The sequence below is a fragment of the Myxine glutinosa genome, chromosome 8, assembly GCF_964187855.1.
Source record: "Myxine glutinosa chromosome 8, kmMyxGlut1.1, whole genome shotgun sequence".
Classification (NCBI taxonomy): Eukaryota; Metazoa; Chordata; class Myxini; order Myxiniformes; family Myxinidae; genus Myxine; species Myxine glutinosa.
In genome coordinates, this window is record NC_136268.1 from 50689850 (window position 1) to 50716310 (window position 26461).

The 26461-nt window shown below is 45.2% G+C and overlaps 1 protein-coding gene across 3 annotated transcripts in view; it reads right to left on the reverse strand.

Moving 5' to 3' along the window:
• EIF2A (eukaryotic translation initiation factor 2A) overlaps positions 1–26461 on the reverse strand; it is a 72878-nt gene that overhangs the window by 19311 nt on the left and 27106 nt on the right. For 2 of the 3 annotated variants that reach the window (XM_068124456.2, XM_068124455.2), the window contains exons 2-6: positions 16350–16419; positions 8239–8313; positions 7999–8117; positions 1762–1861; positions 282–364 (exon numbers count right to left, since the gene is read on the reverse strand). In XM_068124456.2, the coding sequence (XP_067980557.2) occupies positions 282–364; positions 1762–1861; positions 7999–8117; positions 8239–8313; positions 16350–16419 (447 nt within the window). Of the gene's footprint in view, positions 1–281; positions 365–1761; positions 1862–7998; positions 8118–8238; positions 8314–16349; positions 16420–16643; positions 16717–26461 lie in introns of those variants that run through there. The other variant, XM_078783269.1, reaches the window with a different exon arrangement.

Consider the following 26461-nt stretch of genomic DNA (forward strand, 5'->3'; position numbering starts at 1 on the left):
TACAGTCGAGCCTGGGTTGAAAAATCACTTCCCCTAGATTGTCTACACTTTGACCCCCATTCCTCTTTTCCTGCCTGCTACTCCCCCTTTGTGTCTTCATGCATCTACGACTGCTCTCTACCACCCAACACCAGTCCAACAACCTGCAACCTTGATAGTTTGCTCTTTGAAGTCTCATTTATTTATATATGCAATTTTCTTCCCCTGCAGAAAAAAAAAAAAAAATGTATGCCTACAAAACTTGGAGCAGCAATTCTAAGATTACGCAAAAAAGTGCTCACCAAAACTGTTGTCTTCGTAAAAATTGAGTTCATTGCTGACCTGCCTGGTAACAATATGTTCGTCTTCAGTCCAGCAAGGGTGCCTGGGAATGGATCAAAAGAAATGTAAGAATAACCCTACCTTCTTGGCAAACGAATTGTGTGTGCACAGCACCACAAGATAACCCTTGTTTTAAAAAACAACCACGTAAAGAAATGCCTTCTTATTTGCAAAACAAAATCTAAATAAGGACTTTGTGCATAAAAAAACATGAAAGACAAATATGAGAACAACAAAAAGTACAGTTTTTAAATTGCACCGCATTCCAGGTGTAAAAAATAAATACGAGAGGGAGATTCTTATAAACAGTCCAAGACAAGTCAACATATATTTTTCAGTACTATCAAGTATACATGCACTTAGTAAGGTAGCATCTTATTCATAGTAATTTATGAAGACTCCTTCTTAATAAAACCACATGTTAAACTAGAACTGCACTTGGAGTGCATACCTCCATCAGACTAAAATGTTGCTTCTTTTTTTTTTGTATACATAGTCGAGGCCGTGAAAGAGGTATTACACTGAACAGATCAGGATGCCAAAAACAACAGATAGCTTTCGTATCCCACCGACAGGACGGATCTGAATCTGGACCTTAACCAAAAATCGAATCGGCTTGTTCTTGTCACCTACCCAACTTATCCATGCCCAACCTGTCCACAAAGTTTTGTCCGAACCTGTCTATAACATTTTGAGATATCGTGCTACATGTCGTTTTTGGCCAGATCTCTCAATTAGGAAGAATCACTCAAAAATTCTAGTATCCGAATCCGGATCTTTACCAAAATCTAATCAATTTGTCATTGTCACACACACAACCTGTGCACCAAGTTTGGTCCGAATCTGTCCATAACTTTAGAGATATCATGTTCACAGAAAAAGACAGACAGACAGACAAACAAACAAAGGTGAAACAACCTCCGGTGGATGGAAGTTGTGTTTTCACCCGTGTGTTTAGAGTCTGTCTTTTCACCTCTGTCTGTCTGTTTTTACAACTGCCTGTCTGTGAACAGGATATCTCAAAATGTTATGGATGGATTTGGACGAAACTTGGTGGACAGGTTGGATGTGTGACAAGTAAGAGTTGATTCTATTTGGGTGAAGACCTGAAATCGGATCCAACATTTTAAAAAGTGATTCTTCACCATCGAGTGATGGGGCCAAAAACGATATATAGCATGATATCTCAAAAAGTTGTGGACGAGTTATGACAAGACGAGGTGGATGAGTTGGTTAGGTGACAAGAACAAACCGATTCGATTTTAGTTCAGGTCCAGATCCAGATTTGGCCGATCAGTGGGATATGAACATAAACTGTTCAGCCTGGCAGAGGTATGCGCTCTATGTGAATGCTCTATCGAGTGCCGTTCTAGTTTTATTCTATTTTGAACTACAATGGGTGAACTACACCCTTTAAAGAAAAGACAAAGTATTTCTCACCAACCCTGCTGCTTCTTTTGGAAAAAAGACTTAACACACTGTCCTGTCTGCAAGTTCCATAGGTGCAGATTGGGTTCTCCTTGAGGCTTGTCTTTTGTGGCTTTAAAAGAACGAGGTGGGGAAAAAAAAAATGACAACCATTTCCTTGCTCCCAATATCCAGCTCCCCCCTCCCCCGCACCCCACCCACTGCCTCCTCCCAACTAGCAAGCAAGAAGAACAAGGAAAATTGGAACTCCCACATGATACATCTTCAGAAACTGAATGGAAATCATTCAGGGAAAGACACGTTGATGTGGGTAACAGGGGGACAGCGACTAGCACCAGCACAGCCAAAAAGATTAGCAAACGTAGCTAACAAAAATAAATACACAAATCCCAAGGGAGAGTTCAAATAAACTTGCACCGCTGGCAACTTGCATACTCTGTGCAAACTGAGGGAAAGGCCGGAGTATTGGTCAATGAAAAAATACAATAATATGACCGATATTTAAATAAGGTTTCCACAAAGTAAAGGTTTGAAAAATGCTGCATTCCTATCCAGACTCCCTCAGACGCATGCTCTGGCATTTATCCAATGAGAGCTCAGGTTACGGCTCGGCTCAGTCAGTCAGAAAAACGAACCACGTCAATGTAGCACGAAACTTTAGTCAAGACAGTTTGTTCTACATACAATAACTCTGCCTCCCATTCAAAGACTTGTTCAAATAACTGGCTGTAGAATCAGTACCCAACACGTCAAATTATCTCTAATCACCAATAGGGTGTAAGGAAGTGTGTAGGGACCCCATTCCTTAGCGATGTAGAGAAGTGTTTTCAGCCACCACAAAATAAAAATAGACCAGGCAACACCCCGTATCTCTGCTAGTCACCAATATGGCTGATAAAACATAACATTTTACACTCACAGCAAGTTTATCGCCTTGACCAAATCACAAGCATGTTTAAAAAGAGGGAAAGATATGGTACTTGGACAATGCATGACATTTACACCTCATCATAATGTCAAGGAGACCGGGCAGACAGAGGAGGGAGGTGGCCGTACAGGTGCACCTTGCATTTCCACCACCCATGGATAGGGTCAGGTTTTTTTTGGAGACAGCCAATGGTAACATGTAATGCAGTGCTACCTGCTGCATGGTCGGGTTGGCAGCGACTAAACCGACACCCCTCACTAGCTTGCCAGTGGGGAGGGTGACTGACACCCTGCCAGGACGAAAACAATACCGAAAAAAGGGTGGATGAGCTCCCTTCAGGTAGCCGAAAGCGGTAGTGGATCCCTTGATGTGAAGAGGATGAGCTAATATTAGCCACCACCAACCATCAAAAGATGCATCAGCTAGTATTTAGCCAACAACAACCACAAAACTATACCCCTGGGGAAGAGGGTGTGGACAGAGAGAGACAGACGCAATGTCTCTGAAGCCATGGAAAGCATATTCCTCGTCAGGAGAGAGGGAGTGATGGAGAGAGGGAGAGAAACGGAGAAAGGGGGAGAGAGAGGGGAAAGTAACTGCGGTAATGAAAATCTGCTACGTTCAGCTGAAGATCTCATGACCTTTGATCCTTTGAACCCAAAATCTAATCAGTTCATATTCCCATCATAATACACCTTTATACCAAGTTTGTTAAAAATCCTTTCAGTGGTTCACAAGTTATCGCGGAAAAAAAAAAAAAATGGTCACGGAGTCGGACGGACAACTGAAAAACAACGCCTTCAGCGGCAGAGGCATAAAAACCTAAATACCTGATAAACCTAAGGGTTGGTAGGAGGTGTTGGTAGTAGGTCGGAACCTTTAACTCACAAAAATGGAACCGAGGTAACAAATCCAATATTCCATGTGTTTGTCCAACGTCTACTCATGTTTACTCACATAAAGGTAAACACGTACGCCATCTCCCAACATCATTGTCCAGCAAATAATTTATGTGCCAGCTCCTCCACAACCCTTCTTCGATCATCGCAGACACAAACCTAAAATGACAATTGGGAGAGGACATACCTCCACCAGGCTGAACAGTTTTCATTTTGTATCCCAATGATAGACCAGATCTATATCCAGACCTGAACCAAAATGTAATTGGTTTGTTTTTGTCACCTCTCCAACCCATCCACCAAGTCTTAAATTCAATGGTGAAGAATCACTTAAATTAGAACGGCACTCCTCTGCGTCATGATATTGACCGATATGCCACTGCCCACATTATTACTACATTATACATACTTGTACCAAGTTTGATTTAAATCCCTGTTGACCATATAAAAGCTGTTCTCGCGTATCACATTTCATGACCTTTGATGACAAAACCTAATCAGTTCGTCTTTGCATCATAATATGTACTTATACCAAGTTTGGTCAAAATCCCATCACGAGTTCACAAGTTAGCACAGTAACAGAATTTTTACCGAACGGGACCTCTGTCCTTTGACCTCTTGACCCCATAACCTAACTTGGTTATCTTTACATTTTACACATATCTGATTGAAATTATGTTTAAATCCCTTCAGCCGTTCTCAAGTTATCGCTGAAATGAAAACCTATCACGGTTGCACGGACGGACGGACAGCTGGACAACACGAAAACATAATACCTCCAGCGACTTCTTTGGTGGATGCATAATCTTAAAAAAAAAAAATTCTTGTATTCAGATTCAGAACTTCACCAAAATCGAAAAAATTCTTCCACGTTACACAACCAACCAGTCTACAAGGTTTCTTCTGAATACATCCATAACTTTGAGATATTGTGCTATATATCGTTTTGGCCCCATCTCTCAATGGTGAAGAATCACTAAAAATTATAGTATCTGGATCCAAATCCAGATCTTCAAGCCTGGTGTTGGCTTAGCGGTTAGGGTGCAGCTTGGGATCCTTGGATCCTGGGTTCGAATCCCGGTCGATCGCTGAATTAACACCAGGGGGGTTGACTCAGCCTGTCATCCTTCCGAGGTCGGCAAATTGAGTACCAGTTCACTGGTAATTCCCTGTGTGTCGCAAGAGGCGACTAACAGGGTTGGCGGCAGGAAGGGCATCCGGCCATAAAACATTGCTTCAAAAAGGGGACGACGGTGCCCGAAAAAGGTCAACCCCTGCTCTGCGGGGAAACATGGCCTCCAAAGGTGGATCCAATTCCAGATCTTCAACAAAATCTAATCAATTTGTCCTTGTCTCACTCCCAACTTGTCCACCAAATTTCTTCCAAATTCGTCCACACTTTTAGAGATATTGTTACGGACACGACTTTGATGTTATGGTGGGCCGAGCGGAATGGCCGCCGTGTTCGCACAAGTTACCCGATTATACTCGAACCTTGGCCGAGTCGCGCTACGCTAAATCAATGAAGGAAAAGGACACAACGGCTGGGATTAAGGCAACGACACAAGGGGTACGGTTCTCAAGACCTCCGGAGGAGGTTATATTAGTTCGGAACGTTTAGATTACAGGGATGAGAGGTACAGCATAGTAAGGTGGGCACTTATACACGGTCTTATATTAGCCCCGACAGACCACAGATAAACAGGACAAAACTGACTCACACGGGGATTGATGGCAAGGAAAGGCAGATAGTCGATGGCTCAAGGTGCACTCTTGGCTCAGGGATAGAATCGACCCGGTCCGGTCCAAAGATGCGGGGAGGTCGCTCAGCGCTCGGAGGTCGCGACTTGTCTTTCCAAGCTGGGGGCGCATCTCACCTCACGTCCGGTAAGTCGCTGCGTATATCCGGCGGGGAGTGACACGCCCTCGGCTAGTTAGCTCCGCCCCAGATGGAATCGGTCCGCCCTTCTTATTGGGTGCGGGGGGGTTACCGGCTCCGCCCCTGACGAGGAGCTGACAGCCAGCCCCTTCGTGGTAACCCCGTGGAGCGCATGGGCAATGGCGGCTAACCACGCCGGAGTGAGGACGCACACTCCCCGCGCCGCGCCGCCCCCAATCTCCTCTGTTGTTGTAGTTGTTGTTGTTGTTGTTGTTGTTTCATGGGGAAGATGGGAGGAGGTATGGGGAGGTCCTAAACTCACTACTGGTGCCATACAATCACATTCTGGTGCAACGAAGAGTCAGAATTAATGGAAACGAGTCCTTAACTGACATAGACTACGAATAACTAGCAAGATGTCCGAAAGTTGTCTACGTGAGATGCGGTGGACCTGGGCACGACATTTAATGGGGGAAAAAGGGGAAGGTCGGTTCTACAGAGTGTTATTTACAGGCAATGGGACTAGGGAATGGGGGATTGGGGATAGTTGGGGAGTATTGGGGAAATAGGGGAATATTTACAAGCGGATATGGAGGCCAAATGCCATATCCGCAACAATATCTTCCTCACAGACAAGCAAGCAGACAGACAGGAGAGAAACATAACCTCTGACCACCTTTGGTGGTAGAGATAATAAACAAACTTGAACAAACACAATTTCCTAAACTAGAACGGGCACTCGGTAGAGCGCATACCTTCGCCGCAGCTACTGTTCTGTACTTGGTAAAAATACGATTTTGACCTTTTCGTGACCTTGACCTTTGACCCGATTGCTCCCAAAATCTAATCAAATGTGTCCCGTATAATAACCAATCATCCCACCAAATTTCATGCAATTCGGTTGAATACTTTTTGAGTTATGCGAATAACATACACACACACACACAGACATACAAATAAATACACAGCGATCAAAACATAACCTTCCGCTTTTGCGAAGGTAATAAAGTACCAAAGTAGCAGGCAATTGGTTTGTCATCTAACTTTGCAAAGAGAGCATAGGGGGAGGGAGTTCTCTACGTTGCACAAACATTCGTGTCAGTAACCAAAAAAAACGATGGCTGAGAAACTAAACAAATGTAGAAACTACAGTTTATGTTTTGTTTTGTTTAGTTTATGTTTTGTATCCCACTGATGGGCCGGATCTGGATTTGGACCTGAACCAAAATCGAATTGGCTTGTTCTTGTCGCCTAACCAACTCGTCCACCAAGTTTAGTAATAACTCGCCCAAAACTTTTTAAAATGTCATGCTACATAGTGTTTTTGGCCCCAAATCTCAGTGGTAAGGAATTACTTAAGAGATTAAAAATAAAAAAAAGTTCTCGTATCCATGATCGAATAGATTCGATTTCACCAAAATTTAATCGATTCGTCCTTGTCACACACCCAACCTGTCCACCAACTTTGTCTGAATCCGTCCATAACTTAATTAGATATCGTGCTATATATTGCTTTTGGCCATATCTCTCAATGGTGAAGCATCACTAATTTTTTTTATATCATTCAGATCTTCACCAAAATCTCATCAATTCATTCTTGTCACACACCCAACCTCTCCAGTAAATTTAGTTCGAATCCATCTACAACTTTTGAGATATCCTGTTCACAGACAGATAGAGAGAGAGACAGATAGGGTGAAAACATAACTTCTGTCCACCTTTGGTGACAGAGGTAATGAACAAGAATTTTTCTGCATCAGTAACTTCTGTACAAACACTCAGCTTCTTCTTCTTCTTTTGTATGCAACATATGGCTGTGCTTAGCATTGTTTTGCATAGGGAAGGAGTGGGGGTGAGGAGGTCTGCAAGGGGGTGTGTGGAGTGGTGGTGGTTAGGGGGTGCCCTGTCGGTTAGAGGAGAAATTTGTAATTGGCCATGGGGCTGGCAATAGTACGTCTATTCTTCACAAAGGACACCGTGGAATCTTTAATATCCACCAAGGAAGACGAGATGCCCAGTTTAACGCTCATCCAAGGGATGACGCACACTTTGGTGAATCCCCCTGCAAGTGACACCAGAATAACAGTTGGATAGCTGAATCAATAATCAAACTCAGACGAGACAGCTCACAGGTAAGTGTGCATACCTCCAGGCTATCCTTTTAGAGAATTCCCAGGATGTGCTGCATTCAGACTTTTAAGTACCTGTTAAATGAGCAAAGAAGCAGGTTCTGATAACACCCCGTGACAGACATGCCCTTTGCAAGTGAAAGAATGTAATAGATTTGTGTGCAACAAACCGATGTCACCAAGTGAAAACCTGAAACAATTAGACAATGGACAAAACTGCTGGATACATCTCCACTGTATACAGCACAACCAGTTCAAAGAAACATAGTGAAAATGAAGCCGTTTTAGTCAAAACAGTATTGATATGTAACTTTTTTTAAAATATACAAGTTTTCAAAAGACAAATAAAATAAGTTTTGAAAAGACAAATATGCAGTGACAACTTTAAGAGAAGTTGACAAAGTATTTACTCACTGAAGTAGGGGCACCACGTGGCAAGATGTGTGCCTTTGCTGGAAAAATGGAGGCCAGTGACACGAGGGAGAGGTAGGGTTTGCACGGGCTTGAAATCCAGAACAGACACCACAGACACCCTGCATGAAGAGAAGGTCATCTATGTATGGATCTATCCAATGCCAGAAAGGCAGACGACCGACGAAGGGTAAGAAAAATACAGAAAATTAAAAGCGGATTTGGCTTGAGGGTTGTACTCACGTCTCACCATTACACCAAGCAAAGAGAGATGCATCAGGGCTAAATACCATCACCTTGCACATTTTGCTCGAGTCCCTGCAAGACATTTGCATCAGCAACACGTATTGTAGTATCGGTAACGACGAAGTCGCACCACACCTCCATGCTCAGACCATGATGAAAACACACCTTGAACATCTTTTGCTGCCAACCATCCATTATGGAAAATAAAAAATATATAAAGGTCTTGTGGGATGTTCTTCTCCTCTATTGGAAAACACGTGATGTTTTTAGCAATGTTTAATAGAGCCTGAAATCAAGCAGAAAGGATTCCCCAGGTTCATCTCATGCCCAGTCAATAAGTACAACAACAACAACAGGCATTTTAAGGCCATTTTCCCTGCTAGAGCAGGGGTTAGCTTTGCGGTCCCCATGACAATCTTCTCCATTTTGCCCTATTTTCTGCATCTCCCCTTGTTAACCCCCTTGCCCGCATTTATTCTTCGACCATCTTTAGCCAAGTCTTTCTTGGTCTTCCCCGTCCTCTACTTCCTTCTACATTCATTTCCATCACTCTTCTCAACCAGTCACTTTCATCCTTCCTCAACACATGACCAAACCATCTCAACCTGTTTCTCTTCACAGCATCAATCACAGGCTCTATTCCGTCTATTTCCAGTCAATAAGTACAAGATCTGATTAATTTGCAGATCATTTCAATCTCACAATATACAGTCACGTGAAAAAGTAAGTACACCCCATGTAAAGTTTTGACTTTTTCAACATATTTCAACATACAGCTATTTGATCTTCATTTCAACAATATTGATAGATAAAGGTAATATAATATAACAAATATCATGAAACATTTACATTTTGTAGTCCATTGTGTAATTTAAATAAACATAAATGCAAATTTCGCATGTGGAAAAAGTAAATACACCCTTGGCTCTAATAGGTGGTATTGCCCCCTTTGGCAGAAACAACCTCAAGTCGGCGTTTCTTATAACTCTCTACCAGTCTCTGACATCGACTGGGAGAATTTTTTGCCCACTCCTCCATGCAGAATTATTTCAGCTGTGCGATGTTTGAGGGGTTTCTTGCATGCACAGCTCGTTTCAAATCCCCCCACAACATATCGATGGGATTTAGATCCGGGCTTTGCCTTGGCCATTCCAGAACTCTCGATTTCTTTCATTTTAGCCATTCTTTGGTGGATTTACGGGTATGTTTAGGGTCATTGTCATGTTGCAAGATCCACCTTCGGTTGAGCTTCACCTCTCCGACAGATGGCCTCACATTATCCTCAAGCACCCCTCTGGTACAATGAAGAATTCATAGTGGATTATATGATGGTGAGCTGCCCAGGCCCTGATGCAGCAAAGCTGCGCCAAACCATAATATTTCCACAACCATGCTTTACAGTTGGTATCAGGTTCTTGTGGTCAAATGCTGTCTTTTATTTTCGCCAAACATGTCTTCTGGTACTGTGGCCAAATAGCTCTACCTTTGACTCATCTGTCCAGAGCACATTGTTCCAGAAGTGCTGGTCTTTGCCAAGGTGTTCATTGGCAAACTTTAGTCTTGCCCTGATGTTCTTTCTGGACAGAAAAGGTTTCCCCCTGGCACACCTCCCATGTAGATCAAATTTGTGCAGCCTCTTTCTAATGGTAGACTCGTGCACTTTGACATCAACAGTGGCAAGAGCTACCTGTAGGTCCTGTGATGTCATTCTGGGGTTCTTAGAGACTTCTTTCAGCATCTTGCGGTCTGCTCTCGGGCTGAACTTGCTGGGGCGGCCTGGCCTGAACAAGTTGGCAGTTGTTTGGAATCTTCTCCACTTGTAGATGATCTTCTGGACAGTCGAATGATTGATTTCAAATTGTTTGGAGATCTTTTTAAAGCCCTTCCCAGACTCGTAGGCATCTATAACCTTCTTTCTGAAGGCCTCAGAGAACTCTATTGATCTCGGCATGGTGACGCTGCACACTTCAACAACAAAGAGCAAACCAAACTAAATGTCTGAGGTTTAAATAAGACAGGTTCTTCCAAGATCCTCTCCAACGATGTTCTAATCATTTGCACCTGAGCTGGTGCACCTGATTCTAATTTTAGGTATTTGAAGTAGTGATAAATGTAGGGGTGTACTTACTTTTTCCACAGGCGAAATTTGCATTTATGTTTATTTAAATTATACAATGGACTACAAAATGCAAATGTTTCATGATATTTGTTATATTATATCACCTTTATCTATCAATATTGTTGAAATGAAGATCAAATAGCTGTATGTTTAAATATGTTGAAAAAGTCAAAACTTTACATGGGGTGTACTTACTTTTTCACGTGACTGTACTGTGCCAAGGAAACTTTTATATCACGAGTTCAAAGTAGACATGCATGACAATCATACAAATCACCTCCATTAATTATAATTGTGTTTTAATTGCGTTGTAGTGCAGGCACGGTAGGCCGAATGGCCTCCTACTGAATCAAAGTTACTCGTTAAGGATTATTGATTGGCCTGCTCGGTATTCTCATCTGAGCACATGGTTCATGGTGCTGGAACCTATATATATGCTTGATGTTCATTTGACCATTGTCACTCATTGTTCAGGAAATGTTTGTCTTACACGTAATGCATGTCAAATCTACTTTACAAGACCAAAATAACTTCAATAATAAAAACGTTTAATCAAAGCAATATTCGTAACTTTCACGAGTTATAAATTGGAATTAATCAGTCATCTATATATTGCTTATGCAAGGAGGATGGTGGACGAATTAAAAATAAATTAATTTCGTTTGATGAATGGAAGAGAAGGGAAAGACAGAAGAGAAATGGAAGGATAATGGAATTGGAGAAATGGGGAGGAGGAGACAAGGAGAGGGAAAATTACGTTGGTGGTTGTGTGAAGTTAGGAAGGAGGAAAATAATTTCATAATTTATTGTTATTTGCACGAAAGATGGAAAATGCCATAAAAACTTTCCACAGAATGTCTGTGAAGAGACCCGCTTGGCTATCATACTTGGCTTGGCTTGGCTATCAATAGGTATCCTAAACACCGAAGACGAGGATGGTACAATGTTCAGTTTACAGCCAGAGGTGACGATTCCTTTGTTGTGTAATCAAACTGTCACATCAATGTTGAGATATAAATTACGGCAAAGAGTGTCAAGTACAGTAGTGGCCAAAAATATTGGCACCCTTGCACTTTTTCAATAAACTCAGATTTTTTTCCAAAACGAAGTTGAAATTGACAAAAGTATTTGGCCTCCACAATTTTTTATTTCACTGTTAATATTACAGAACCTTTGTTTTTGATTCAGAACTTTATATATCCTTTTAACTCAGAAAATAAAAAGAAATGGCATTGACAAAATTATTGACACCCTCGACTTAATATTTGGTGGCAGCCTTTGGACAAAATGACTGCAGTCAAGCACTTCCTATAGCCATGAATGAGCTTCTTACACCTCTATACTGGCAGTTTGGCCCACTTTCTTGTGCAAACTGCTCTAGTTCTCCCAGATTTGAAGGGTGTCTTCTCCCAAGTGCTGTTTTCAGATCTCCCCACAGGTGTTCAATGGGATTTAGATCTGGATTCGTCTTCAACTTCAACCCAACAGTCCTGCATTTTGTCTTCAATCATTCCTGTGTGCTTTTTGAAGTGTGTTTGGTGTCATTGTCCTGCTGCAAGACCCATGACCTTCGACAGAGACCCAGCTTTCTGACACTGGGTTGAACATTGCGCTCCAAAATACCTTGGTAATCTCCTGATTTCATGATGCCATGCACACATTCAAGGCACCCAGTGCCAGAGGCAACACAGCAACCCCAAACCATCACTGAACCTCCTCCTTGTTTGACTGGAACGAATGTGTTCTTTTCTTCAAAGGCTTCATTTTGTTTTCTGTAAACAAAGAGATGATGTGCTTTACCAAAGAGTTCTAATTTGGTCTCATCTGTCCACAGGACATTCTCCCAGAAGGATTTTGGCTTGTTCAGGTGTGTTTTAGAAAACTCCAGTCAGGTTTTCTTATGTCTCTCTCTCAGCAGTGGGTCCTCCTGGGTCTCCCACCATAGAACCCCCTTTCATTGAGTTGGTGACGGATGGTGCAAGTTGAAACTGTCATACCTTGTGTCTGAAGGTCAGCTTGAATCTGTTTGGCAATTGATTGAGGTGCTTTCTTCACCATTCGAACAATCATTCGCTGCAATCTTCGATCAGGTTTTCTCTTGCGGCCACAACCAGCAACAGTGTCATGTAGTGCTGTTAGCTAGATTCAAAATCCCGTCTCGGAAGTCGGAACCGTCTCGATAAATTTTCAATTTTCATAACGGGATCTCGGCTCGGCTCGGTTCCTGGCAAAGTAAACCAAAAAAAAAAAAAGAAAAAAAAAAGGCTTCAAAAATAATGGAATTTCATTACAATATATAAACAACAATGAAAAAAATTCATTTCTGATGTTGAGTACTTAAATTCCGACTTAGCTTCCATTTACCGGGATGAAATAAAATACACCGCCTACATGCAGATGATCAGCCACCGATGGGACCGGGTTATCTCATTACAGTTTGTATTGTCGTGTAATTTCTTGCTCGGAATGTCAGAGAGAGGGAGAAAATGTTTCTGCCCAGGAATATTCGAGTCCCGGTTGGAGTTTCATTATCATTTTGTGAGTTGTGATCGCCAAGGGGCTCGCTCCCCCCCCCCCCCCCCCCGTTCCCCTCCCCTCCCCTCCCCCGCCCGGCAATGCCGGGTACTTCTGCTAGTAAATTATAAAGCAGGCGGTGTAGTGATCAACCCCCCCCCCTCCTTATTTTGACTCTGTGACTAAAGTAAACGTAATCAACTTATCAGGCCTAAAGTGGAGATAAGATAACCAAAATACTTTCACATTCAAACCGTCACACCAAACCCTGAGGGATTCTTACAATTTATAGATTTAGCGTTGCAATTAAACATAAACGTTCATCAAAAACTCATTTCATAAAACTACATATTAAATGTATTGTACTTGTATTAATACATTGTGTGTAGAATAATCCGTTATAAACGTGTTTTTAATCTAAATAAACATCGTCCCTCCATTCACGGGGCTCGAGCGAGTCCCTCGATATTAATGTGCAAAAGACCATAGCAACCACATTCCGTAACTCGTCTCCAAGGACGGACACGTGACCGCAGCGGGGCGGGGCGAGGCGGAGTGATACAGCGGAAGGATTCAACGGTTTAAATGAAGCCGCGATGCGGCGGATTTTCATTGTGACCTTCATCCTGATGTCGTTACCTCCGCCACCAAAGGTGGATGGAGGTTATGTTTTCACTCCTGTCTGTTTGTCCGTTTGTTTGTGAACACAATATCTCAAAAAGTTGTGGACGGATTCGGACGAAATTTTGTGGAGATGCAGCGTGTGTGACAAGGACGACATGATTAGATGTTGGTGAAGATCCGGATTCGGAATTCGGATTCGTTTGCAGTGCATTGTTTGTTGACGAGGGGAAAATCCTGGAACAGTGAGTTTACTTTATCTATCATCGTTTGTGTCAGTTCAGCTGCACTTGCGAAAAATGATGCTTGTGCAGAAGCAGAGTAATGAAAGCAAGGCTCAATAAATGCCTCTATTATGGAAAATATCTGCAAGAAGTTGGAATTTTAACCGGGATTTTTTTACCGAGAAATTGCGTCGATCAATTTATCTCGGGACCGTCCCGAGACCGTCTCGAAAGCCGAAACCGCCGGGATTTCGTCCCGGTCTCGGCTCGGTTGACAGCCCTAGTGTCATGGGCCTTAAACTTCCTGATAACATTGCGTACGGTGGACACAGGAATGTCAAGGTCTCTGGAAATGGCCTTGTGGCCTTTAAATTGTCCATGCTTGGCTACAATCTTGTGTCTGACCTCCTCAGACAGATCTTCTGCATATGTATGCTTATGTATTGTATGTATGCCAAGTTTAAACAAAATCGGACCATGAATATCCGAAAATTTGTTGGAGACACGTTTAAGTAACAAAATGACCACCAGTCGGCCATCTTTGATCACATCGCGAAACAAAATGATGTTTTTCTGTATACTGTCATGTACTGACTTTGTGCCAAGTATGAATAAAATCGGTCCATACATCTTCGAGATATGGTTGCGGATCACGGACGGACGAGACCAAATCCATAAGCCCCCGTTTCGGACTAAGTCCAACGGGGGCTAATCAGTGCTAGAAACTTCAACTTAAGGCAGTAGAAGAAAAAAATTAAAATGGGAGTTAATATAGTTGGAATTTTGGAATAAGCCAATCGGCCAGGCAGTATTCATAAACAAGACCAATAAAAAAACCAAACCACCGTTTAGAGGACATTTTTCCCCGCAAAGCGGGGGTTGGCCTTTTTCGGGGACCGTGGTTGTTGTTGTTTTTGGTCCCCTTTTTGAAGCAATGTTTTACGGCCGGATGCCCTTCCTGCCGCCAACCCTGTTTGTCGACTTTTTACGACACACAGGGAATTACCAGTGAACTGGTACTCAATTAGCCGATCTCGGAAGGATGACAGGCTGAGTCAACCCCCCTGGCGTTAATTCAGCGATCGACCAGGATTCGAACCCAGGATCCTTGGATCCTAAGCTGGCACCCTAGCCGCTAGCCCAACACCAGACTTTCACAAGACCAATGTGAAAGCAAAAACAAATGACAGCCCGCTCCAGCCACAAAAAGGGAGATAAACAACAAGAAGAAAAAAAAAACAAGGATCTGAGGATTGAAACCTACAATTGCGGAATGTTTATAGAAATTATACGAATTGTGGTCTGGCAGCGATGAATAAACGCACAATATGAATATGAATGAATGATCGTTTTTTTTTTTTAAGGCCATTTTCCCTGCGAGAGCGGGGGTTAGCCTTGCGGGCCCCATGACAATCATGGTTCCCTGTTTGAGGCAACGTTTTTATGGCCGGATGCCCTTCCTGACGCCAACCCTTGGTCACGATCTTACGATGCGCAGGGATATGGTGTACCTATCGTGATCATTCATCCCAGCAAGCTGGTACTCAATTTGCCAACCTCAGAAGGATGACAGGCTGAGTCAACCCTCCTGGCGTTAATTCAGCAATCGACCAGGATTCGAACCAGGGATCCTAGGATCCCAAGCCGGCACCCTAACCGCTAAGCCAACACCAACACCAACACCAGGATGAATAAACGCACAGAAGACGCAAAAACCACAGACGAGAACATCAGGCAAGATCTTCAGAGAACAGCAGGCTTGCTTTGGAACACGCTCCAACACTCATCCTTGGGAGAGGGTTTGACCTGGATGCTACAACAGACCACTTCATCTATCTATAATTCCAGTAATCTCTGTGTGTGTGTGTGTGTGTGTGTGTGTGTCTGTGTGTCTGTGTGTGTGTTTGTTTGTTTGTCTGTGACCGCTGTTTCTCGACAACCACGGGTCCGATATACTTGCAACTTGCCAGGTATATTGCTGGGGACCCGAGGATGTGCCTTTTCAAGGTTTGAAATTAATCGGACAAGTAGTTACCGAGCTATGTCCAAAAAACGATTCAACCAATCAGAGAGCAGCGAGCTATCACGTGTGCCGAACGTGGCGAACAGACTCTGCCTCGGACGGCACATTTGAGAGCGTATTCATTTATTTCACGTTGGCAAACTATGTTGGCGTTAAACTATGTTTTAAAACTAATTAAAACTAATTTGCGATTCTTTCGCTTTCCTGCGCGTTTGTGCACGCTATGGCGATTTCTTTACCAAACTCCGCAAGCCGTTCGCTTTGGACCAAACCATTTCATGTAAATAGAGGGGGGGGATTGTCACCGTACTCGCAAGCCGTTCGCTTTGGACCAAACCATTTCATGTAAATAGAGGGGGGGGATTGTCACCGTACTCGCAAGCCGTTCGCTTTGGACCAAACCATTTCATGTAAATAGAGGGGGGGGATATAATTTTAGATATATATATAGTATGGGCATGCCCTAGTAGGGGACAATAAGAGAAGAATCTTTTCTTTAAAAAAAAAAAAAATTCCCATGGTTACCAATTTAAACACAGACATGACTGTTATAGTGTTATATAGACCAATGATTTGCTGTTTAAAGCAGAATAAAAAACAAAAGTACCGTTTGAAATCTGCATTTTCATCACAGGAAGGAGGACCATTCACCATGAAGACTCCGTCAGAGCCCCTCACTGCAGAAAAAAAACCCCAGAAACATAGCAACCGCATTCAAACATTGCTTTCTCAGTTGAAACATTAATGTCACTTTGATGAAATGCATGCTGTATCGAGTTAAAGGAGGATGGTATAAATGCATGAAAACAGCATGTCCCCCTGGTGATTCGAAGAAAGAACTTGGGAGTGAGGACTCAACCAGTACGAGCATGCAAAACGTTCAAAGACCGTCGACAATTACTTCTTCTTCTTCTGCAATTGCATGGCACTTGGCTGCCAACCCCTATTGTGCAGACCAGTACAATGCAGACATGTTCAATATATTGAGCCGAGGTCACAGTACTTTACATCTACGTATGTTAGAAGCAACTTTCATCCATTCCACGGACCCTACATTGTATCGTCAGAAGGAATTTGTACATTCTCTCATTCTCTTTCAACACGGAAAGATTAAAGGTATTTCCCCGACCGCTGTCCAATGTAATGATGCAAATGGTGCGTCATCGCTGACAACTCCGCACCAGCCAATCGAGCCAGGGACAGTGGTGACTGAGTCAACCAATGGGCATTCAGAACACCAATGACGTCATGACTGAAGAACCAATCGGTGTTGCGTTACTTACACATGCTTATAAATGCACTAGTTCTCATCTCTTCCGGTTTCTTTCTTGTAAATCGCCTTGAAGAGTACAACACGAAAAGTTTCGGTGTTATTGTCATTATGTCGTGTTTGTTTTGCCGTATATCATTTCACTTTGTGTGTCCAATACAAATTGGCATGGCACATTGTGCAGTCATGATGCCAGCCAAAAAGGAGTACAAAGATGCCCCATAAGAGCAAGTACGTGGCCCTGTAAATAATATTCCCTTTGAGCAGATGGCTCACTCATTAAAGTGGGAAATCCAGTTCAAATCCCATATACAACATGTATTTGTCCATTGCTTAAAAGGTTTTAAAACAATAAACAAGAAAGAGCAATCAGGGAATGCAGAACCTCGCCAGGATTTGTATGGTGTATTTTGTGCGGCGTATTTTGTGGCAAATAAATGGAAGGATGTTCGAAATGTAAGGTCTTTCATTGCAAATTAAAGACCTAAATGGTCTCGTCACCCTGAGCTCGCGAAGCGAAAAGTAGGGTTAGGCGTTTGGTTGCATACGGTCTGCATTTTCAAAATTCATTTTCTCGGCAACCGTTGGTCCGATTGACACTAAATTTTACCATAGGAGCGCCTCAGCCTGTAGAATTTTTTTATGATAATTATGACGTCATAGGTCACGAGATACAGGCGCCATCTTGGAGAATCGAAAAACGTTGCACCCCTATCACCAAAACCGATCCATGGAAACAATTGAAACCTAGCTAATTGTCAAGTACTCCCCATGGAGAATAAGATACGTTAATGATGATGTCACCGGCACCTTAATTATGATGTCATAATTCGACAAGTGCAACACTTGATTCGATCAGTATTTTTTTTTTTTTTTCTGCAACTGTTGGTCCGATTGATAGGAAATTTTCACCGTAGCAGCGCTTCCTCCTGTATAATATTTTAATGATAATCATGACGTCATAGGTCATGTGTTACTGGCGCCATCTTGTAAAAACTGAAAAAGGGGGAGAGGGAGAGGGAGAGGGGGGGGAGGGGAGGGGGAAAGGGAGGGGGGGAGGGGAGGGGGAAAGGGAGGGGGGAGGGGAGGGGGAAAGGGAGGGGGGAAGGGGAGGGGTAAAGGGAGGGGGAGGGGAGGGGGAAAGGGAGGGGGAAGGGGGAGGGGGAAAGGGAGGGGGAAGAGGGGGAAGGGGTAGGGCAGAAAGGAAGGGGTAGGGGGGAAAGGGAGGGGCATGGGGGAAAGGGAGGGGGAAAGGGAGGGGGAGGGGAGGGGGAAAGGGAGGGGGAGGGGAGGGGGGAGGGGGAGGGGGAAGGGGTAGCGTGGAAAGGAAGGGGTATGGGGGAAAGGGAGGGGCATGGGGGAAAGGGAGGGGAGGGGAAAGGGGTGGGGGGGAGGGGAGAGGGTAGGGTGGACGGGGAAGGGAGGGGGAAGGGTAGGGGGAGGGGGGAAAGGGAGGGGGAGGAGGGAAGGGGAGGGGAGGGATATAGATGGTTACTGGCAATTGATCACATCCACAAATGATGTAATCCACACAATTTATGTACTTTACATAACGTTAATAGGAATACATGGCCGTGTAGATGGGAAATACAGTTTGTTTGAAATAAATCACAAATAGATGAAAGTGAAAAAAAACCTATGTGGTGTGAATGGCAATGTTCCTCGCTGAAATGTGAAAAAACTGAACTACGTGCGAATGCATAACTGTGAGATTATGGCGGCAAAGTTGGAACATCACGTGATCGCTCTGAGCGAATCAGCGCGCTGCTCTGCGACCAGCTGAGATTCCGTGTATAATGTTCCTCGCTGAAATGCGCTGAGGTAAATATGAATAAAAAATTCAATATATTTTCACTTTTACGTTTTGGCTAACTCGCTCGCGAACCTGATGAAGATCCTGAGCAAGGATCGCTACGTTATGCTAACGCTACTTTAGCTACGCTACGTTACGCTACATTAGCTACATTATGGCTAAAAATATGGATCTAAAGATGAAAGAAAAAAAAACCTATGTGGTGTGAATGGCAATGTTCCTCGCTGAAATGTGAAAAAAAACTGAATTACGTGCGAACGCATAACTGTAAGATTATGGCGGCAATGTTGGAACATCACGTGATCGTTCTGAGCGAATCAGCGCGCTGCTCTGCCATTCCGGTCATAATATTCCTCGCTGAAATGCGCTGAGGTAAAAATATGGTTAAAAAATATTATGAAATAAATTTTTAGGTCAACCATGTTCGTACCAGGCTCAATGGCCATGTTTGTGCCAAATATCAAGTTCGTGAGCCTCTCCGTTTAGGAGTCTATCGGTAACATTACACACACACACACACACACAAACTGTGTTTTTTATATACTAGGGCATTGCCCGTACGTGGGTGCCCGTTCCTTGCCAAAAAAAAAAAAAAACGCTACCCGTACGCTCTACCCCGCCCGTACGCCCGTAAACAAAAAAAACAACGCTCTTCGCTTCCGCCCTTCGCTCTGACTGAATTGGGAGAAATAATGCGCATAAGAAATCGAATTACGTACCGTAATGGCGGTCAGCTCGTAACGCGCTCAGCTCCGCTCGTCTCACATCGGCCACGCCTACGCAACAAAGCGTTCTGTGATTGGCTGCCGGAAAGCGTGCTGCCGGACAGTCTTCACTGTCCGGAAGTTCGCAAATCGCAGTTACGATGAATCGTTTTAATTTAATCGCAGTTTGAATTCGTTTTAAAACATAGTTTAACGGCAACATAGTTTTCCAACGTGAAATAAATGAATACGCTGTCAAATGTGCCGTCCGAGGCAGAGTCTGATCGCCACGTTCGGCACACGTGATAGCTCGCTGCTCTCTGATTGGTTGAATCGTTTTTTGGACATAGCTCGGTAAGTAATTGTCCGATTAATATGAAACCTTGAAAAGGCACATCCTCGGGTCCCCAGCAATATACCTGGCAAGTTAAAAGTATATCGGACCCGTGGTTGTCGAGAAACAGCGGTCACAGACACACAGACACACAGACACACAGACACACAGACACACAGAGATTACTGGAATTATAGATAGATAGATATATATATATATATATATATATATATATATATATATATATATATATATATATATATATATATTGTTACGGTCCGCGGTTAAGGATGTTATGTTTGCCGAGCGGAGGCCCCGCGACCTAACAGTTTCCCCGATTCACCCGATTCACTCGAACGTTGGCCGTATCACGCCACAGCTATTCAATGAGGGAAAAGACAAAGACGACGGATGTGAAGAAAAGGAATTAAGAAGACGAAGCAAAAGGTTGAAAATACTACTAAATTTATTTACTATGTACAGGCTCAAAATAACCAAGGAGAAGGAAAGATAATAAAATAATATACAGAAGCTTTTAGAGACACAGTGAAAATCGCTAGCTTATCTAAACAGACTTAATTATACCCAGGACAGAACAAACGAAGACAACTCACACGGGGAATGATGATAGGAATGGCAGGTGGATGTTTTGAGGGAGAGGGAGGTCCAACTGGTCCTGCAGCACGATCGACTCGTTGGGCAGCCGCCGTTCCTTCGCGGCCCTGCTCCAAACCGCCGTCCAGGCCCCAAGCGGCTGTTGAGTGTTGTTGCTGCTGTTGAGTGTTGTTGCTGCTGTTGAGTGTTGTTGCTGCTGTTGAGTGTTGTTGCTGCTGTTGAGTGTTGTTGCTGCTGTGGACGCTGCTGCTGGCGAGCAAGGCGACGAATAGCAGGCTTTGTGCTTTCCTGGATGATCTTCTTTGAACAAGAATCGCTGCTGGATGATCTCCCTTCTCTCTCTTGGACCTCACAACCCAGCTCTCTCTTGGACCCTTTGCAACTCAGCTCTCTCTTGGACCTCACAACTCAGCTTTTCCTCTGACGACTCAGCTCTTTTCATGGACCTCACCACGCAGCTCAGCCTTGGTCACTCTTGCGCGCACACCTTTATAGCGCCTCCGGCGATTAAGCCGCCGGCCTTCAGGACACGCCCATCGGTGTGCTCACCTCGGCCATGGTTGGTCGCGTGACCCTCTGGCTCCGCCCTTGATGACGACGGGCGGGCACGCCTTTCTTCCCCAACCCGAGCACATGTTCAATGGCGGCTTTGGAGTTGGCAATGCGAATGGCAATTGATGAAAGGGGAAATGGAGGTTTTGGGAATGGGAATGAAGGATGAAGGGAATCTATCTTTTTCACTCGGTGCAATGGAGTGTCCTTCTAATGGAAGACAAGGCCTTACCCTAAAACACATAATAAGGATATAAACTACTGAACAAGGGTATTATAGTGTCCTTCAATGGATGCTTTATGGAATTAACTACCGGGACGCCCTTTTAACCTTTACACAACACTGGAGGCAGGAGGGGCCAGAATCAAACAATAATAATAATACACACAATAAAAAAAAATACAGTCCTCATATCCGCAATATATATATATATATATATATATATATATATATATATATATATATATATATATATATATATATATATATATATATATATATACATACATATATATATATATATATATACACACACACACACACAATATATATACACACATACAGTATGTAGTGAAAATGTATCAGAGTTGAACCCAGGTGTGATGCTCACTTAAACCACTGATAGGCGTCTAAGACCTCGGACGTCCGCGACTCCGAGCCACTCCTGCGACATTTACTCTATGACATGTAGACTCGGATGGTACGTACTTGCAGATATTCTAGGCTTGCTTGCATTGTCCAATATTATCGATCCTTCATATATGATGCCACGATCCTGATATATATTGCATGATTGTATTCTACAGGATGATGCCAGAGATCTGATTGTTATTAAACCTACCTATGGGACAAAGTTGTGGACTTGATTGATTTCTACAACACTTAATAACAATCAGTCTCGCCATCCACTCGAGAACAAGAGGCGAACATGGCGGGACACAGGATGATCCAGGTGCCGCAATTTGCCGCCGACCCACAAGCAGCAGATTCTGGCTCGGAGCTGACGCATTGGCTCAAAACTCTGGACAATCAGTTCAAAGCCCAGGATGCCGCTGTCACTGATGAAACGAAACTAGAAGTACTTCAGACTAAAGTACACCATAGCGTCTACAGGGGAATCGAACAGTGTACGACATTCAATGCAGCTGTGACAGAGCTAAAACGAATTTACATTAAGAAACGAAGTGTGGTTTATTCCCGGCATCTCCTCACAATGCGGAGTCAACAGCCCACTGAGACGCCAGACCATTTCGCACAAGAGCTGCGACGTCTGCTTGCTGATAGTACTCCGGAGGTACGCACACATGAGCAAGTACAAGATGATCTTGTACGCGATTCTTTTGTCTCCGGAATCAGCTCTTCAACCATTAGACAAAGACTTTTGGAAACTGCGGACTTGACGGTCACGGAAGCTTTACGGCTGGCGCACGTATACACTGAGGCTCAGGAACAATCTAACGCCTATGACCACACACGTGTCACTGCGGGGACTTCTCAACAAGCCCGACCGGAGAGAGCTACCGCCAAGGACGCGGGAGCGGACTCGACCTCACTGCCGGAACCCCTGGCCTCTCCCGAGGAGGACCCAGATTCCGGCTTGGCGGCAGCCGCAGCTGCAGGACCGAAGCCTAGACAAAACGCTACGTGTTACTTCTGCGGGAATCGACAACATCCCAGGTCGGCGTGTCCGGCTCGGGAAGCGATATGTCATTTGTGTTCGACAAAAGAGCACTTTGCAAAAGTTTGCCGAAAGGCTGCGCGGGGCAAACGAACTCGCGCGACCTTGAATGGGCTTATCGCCGAGCAGAAGGGCCGAGCACGGAGCGGGGCGCCTCACCCGACTTTGATGAACGGCGCACCTCCTCGTGGGCCCATGGCTGCGTGCTCGACCTTGGTGAGATTCATCGGGCCGCCAAAACAAATGGGGCAAACACGACCGAACGCGGAGCGACTGTCCTTGGCTGGTATCCGAACGTCTCATGATGGCTTTGAGACTCCACGCGTGACTCTAGCGCCATCTGAAGGCTGCTCGTATGAACTACAAGCTCCTGCTTCGGCACGGGGAACTGCAATTGGCTTCGACACTTCTCGCGTGACACGAGCGCCATCCGCTGGCTGCTCGTACGAACTACAAGCTCCTGCTTTGGCACGGCAAACTGCTGTCGGTTTTGAAACTATGTGCTTGACATGAGCGCCATCTGGAGGCTGCTCGAATGACCGGAGAACTGTACCTGGCGTTGGATCTATACGCGAGGCGCGATCGTCTCGCTCGGATGGCTCGATACCTGCCGGTCCACCCGGCCTGGCTCAGGCCATTATCCCACTTATGATCGGAGGCATTTTTGCTCGGGCTTTAATCGATACGGGGTCCACAGATAGTTATGTCGATCATCGACTGGTGCAAAAACATGGATGGCCGATCCTTGGGACAAGACGTCGGATCTTTATGGCCTCCCAAGGGCTTAGGCTCAGCACAAAAGGGGAATGTCGATTGAAACTTGTGATAAAGGGACGCATATTTCCAGATGTACATCTCATGGTCTTACCTGCATTATGCGCTGATATTTTGTTAGGACATGATTTTCTTAAGCGACATGGACGTTTGGAAATGGAATTTGGTGGTACTGATACGTTTGCTGTGTGTGCACTCGCAGAGATGGAAATTGAGCCTCTGTCGCTGTTCCCCAATATGACCACGGACTGCACACCTGTAGCGGTAAAATCTCGGCGCTACTCACGAGCTGACGCGCAACTCATTGCGGAAGAAACGGCCCAGCTCTTAAAGGAAGGCATCATAGAACCTAGCCGGTCGCCGTGGCGGGCCCAGGTCTTAGTGGTACGAAGTGAAGCGCATCGCAAACGCATGGTAATCGACTATTCGCAGACGATTAATCGATTTACACAGCTGGACGCCTACCCTCTACCGGGGATGGACGCACTGGTTCAACAGGTGACCCAGTACTCGGTCTATAGCACTCTCGATCTGCGTAGTGCGTATCATCAGGTCCCCATCTCCAGGGCCGATCGCATCTATCCCGCCTTTGAATCGGGTCAAAGGTTATACCAGTTCACCCGACTACCTTTTGGGGTGACGAACGGGGTTTCCTGTTTTCAGAGGGCTATGGACGACCTCATCGCTAAGGAGAACTTGACAGATGTCTTTGTATATCTGGACAATCTTACGGTTTGCGGGCATGACCAGGGGCATCATGATGCTAATCTGAAGCGCTTCCTCGAGGTCGCGCAGAGGTATCGCCTAACCATGAATGAGGCTAAGTGTCGTTACTCCATGCGCACGATAGATCTTCTGGGGTTCACCGTGACCCATGGCTCTGTAGCTCCAGATAAGGAGCGTCTGCGACCCTTGCTCGATATGGCCCCACCCTGCGATCGAGCTTCGCTGAAGCGTGCTCTCGGGCTGTTTGCCCATTATTCTAAGTGGGTGCAAAATTTCTCCGTGAAACTCCACCCACTTGTGGCCTGCGAAGCGTTCCCCTTGAGCCCTGCCGCCATGGCTGCTTTTCGGGACCTTAAGTCTGACATCGCTGGCGCCGCTGTGGCAACAATCGACGAGCGCAAATCTTTCGTCTTGGAAAGTGATGCCTTGGATCATGCGATAGCGGCGACTCTCTCCCAGGGGGGGCGCCCTGTGGCTTTCTTTTCGCGGACACTCACCTCCGTTGAGCGGAGGCATTTGTCTGTCGAAAAGGAAGCGTACGCGATCGTCGAGTCGATTCGGCGTTGGCGTCCGTACTTGCTCGGACAATGCTTCCAAATCATCACGGACCAACAGAGCGTTGCATTTATGTACGACACCTTACATGCTCAACGCATTAAGAATGAGAAAATCACTCGCTGGCGTATCGAACTCGCCGACTTCTGCTACACCATCAAATATCGCCCGGGGAGGGATAACCTGGTCGCCGACGCCTTATCGAGGCCGGCTACGTGTGTCGTGTGCGGGTATCATATCTTTGGAGGGTCTGCGCGCTTTGCACGACACTATGTGTCATCCTGGGGTGACGCGTTTCGCTCATTTTGTGCGTCGTGGTAATCTGCCGTACTCGGTTGAGGACGTACGCCGGGTCTGTCGCGACTGCGCTGCATGTGCGGAACTCAAACCGCGGTTTTACAACCCTCCCATGGGGACGCTGGTCAGGACTACTAGACCGTGGGAGAGATTGGCGATGGATTTCAAAGGGCCGCTGCCGGTGTCGGGTAACTCTCGTTATCTACTCACTATCGTTGATGAGTACTCGCGATTCCCTTTTGCTTTCACATGCGCAGATATGACGGCCGCCACAGTCATACGGTGCCTGCAGAACTTGTTTTCTATGTTTGGGTATCCGGCCTATGTGCATACAGATCGGGGTGCGGTGTTCCTGTCCCAGGACGTGAGGAGCTTCTTGCTCCAAAATAATGTCGCTTCTAGCTATACCACCCCGTACAGACCACAGGCGAATGGGCAGGTCGAACGCTTCAATGGGATTATATGGAGGGCCGTCACGCTAAGCCTCAGGACCCTCGGCCGGGGCCTAGATAAATGGGCTTGGTCACTACCTGCAGCGCTGAACTCGATCAGGGCTCAACTATGTACGGCCACCAACCAGACTCCTCACGAACGGCTGTTCCACCACCCAAGAAGCTCGGGTAGTATCCGATCTTTACCTAGTTGGCTCGCTGATCCGGGGCCGGCCAACCTCAAACGTGCGGTTCACACGAGCAAGTACGATCCCTTAGTGGATAAGGTGCAGGTACTACAGGCTAATCCCGAGCATGCTCGCGTGATGACGGCAGATGGACGCGAGTCCACTGTCTCCGTACGCCATCTCGCCCCTTGTGGGGTCATCGACCCTTACGGGGACATCGACGAACCGATTTACGAGTCTATGGACTCTCCCGATGCTCCGCCTATGGAGCATCTGCCGTCCCTCCCGTCGCCAGATACACCCCTGCCTGAAGGCACTGTGGTGCCCACTCCGACCCCTGCCTCCAGCGGCTACTCCGATGCAGGGGACTCCGGGCTTGGGGATGTTGTACCTGGTAGTTTCCGGACCCGTGCTGCCAGGGCAATTCGCCGCCCTGACCGCTAAGGATGGACCGACTGACATGGACTGACAACACTAATCAATTAATGCTGACGCACGCGCATGCTCGATTCCTGCCTAGCGGCAGTGTAGTTCTAACGGCGGGGAGAATGTAGTGAAAATGTATCAAAGTTGAACCCAGGTGTGATGCTCACTTAAACCACTGAGGCGTATATAAGACCTCGGACGTCCGTGACTCCGAGCCACTCCTGCGACATTTACTCTATGACATGTAGACTCGGATGGTACGTACATGCAGATATTCTAGGCTTGCTTGCATTGTCTAATATTATCGATCCTTCATATATGATGCCACGATCCTGATATATATTGCATGATTGTA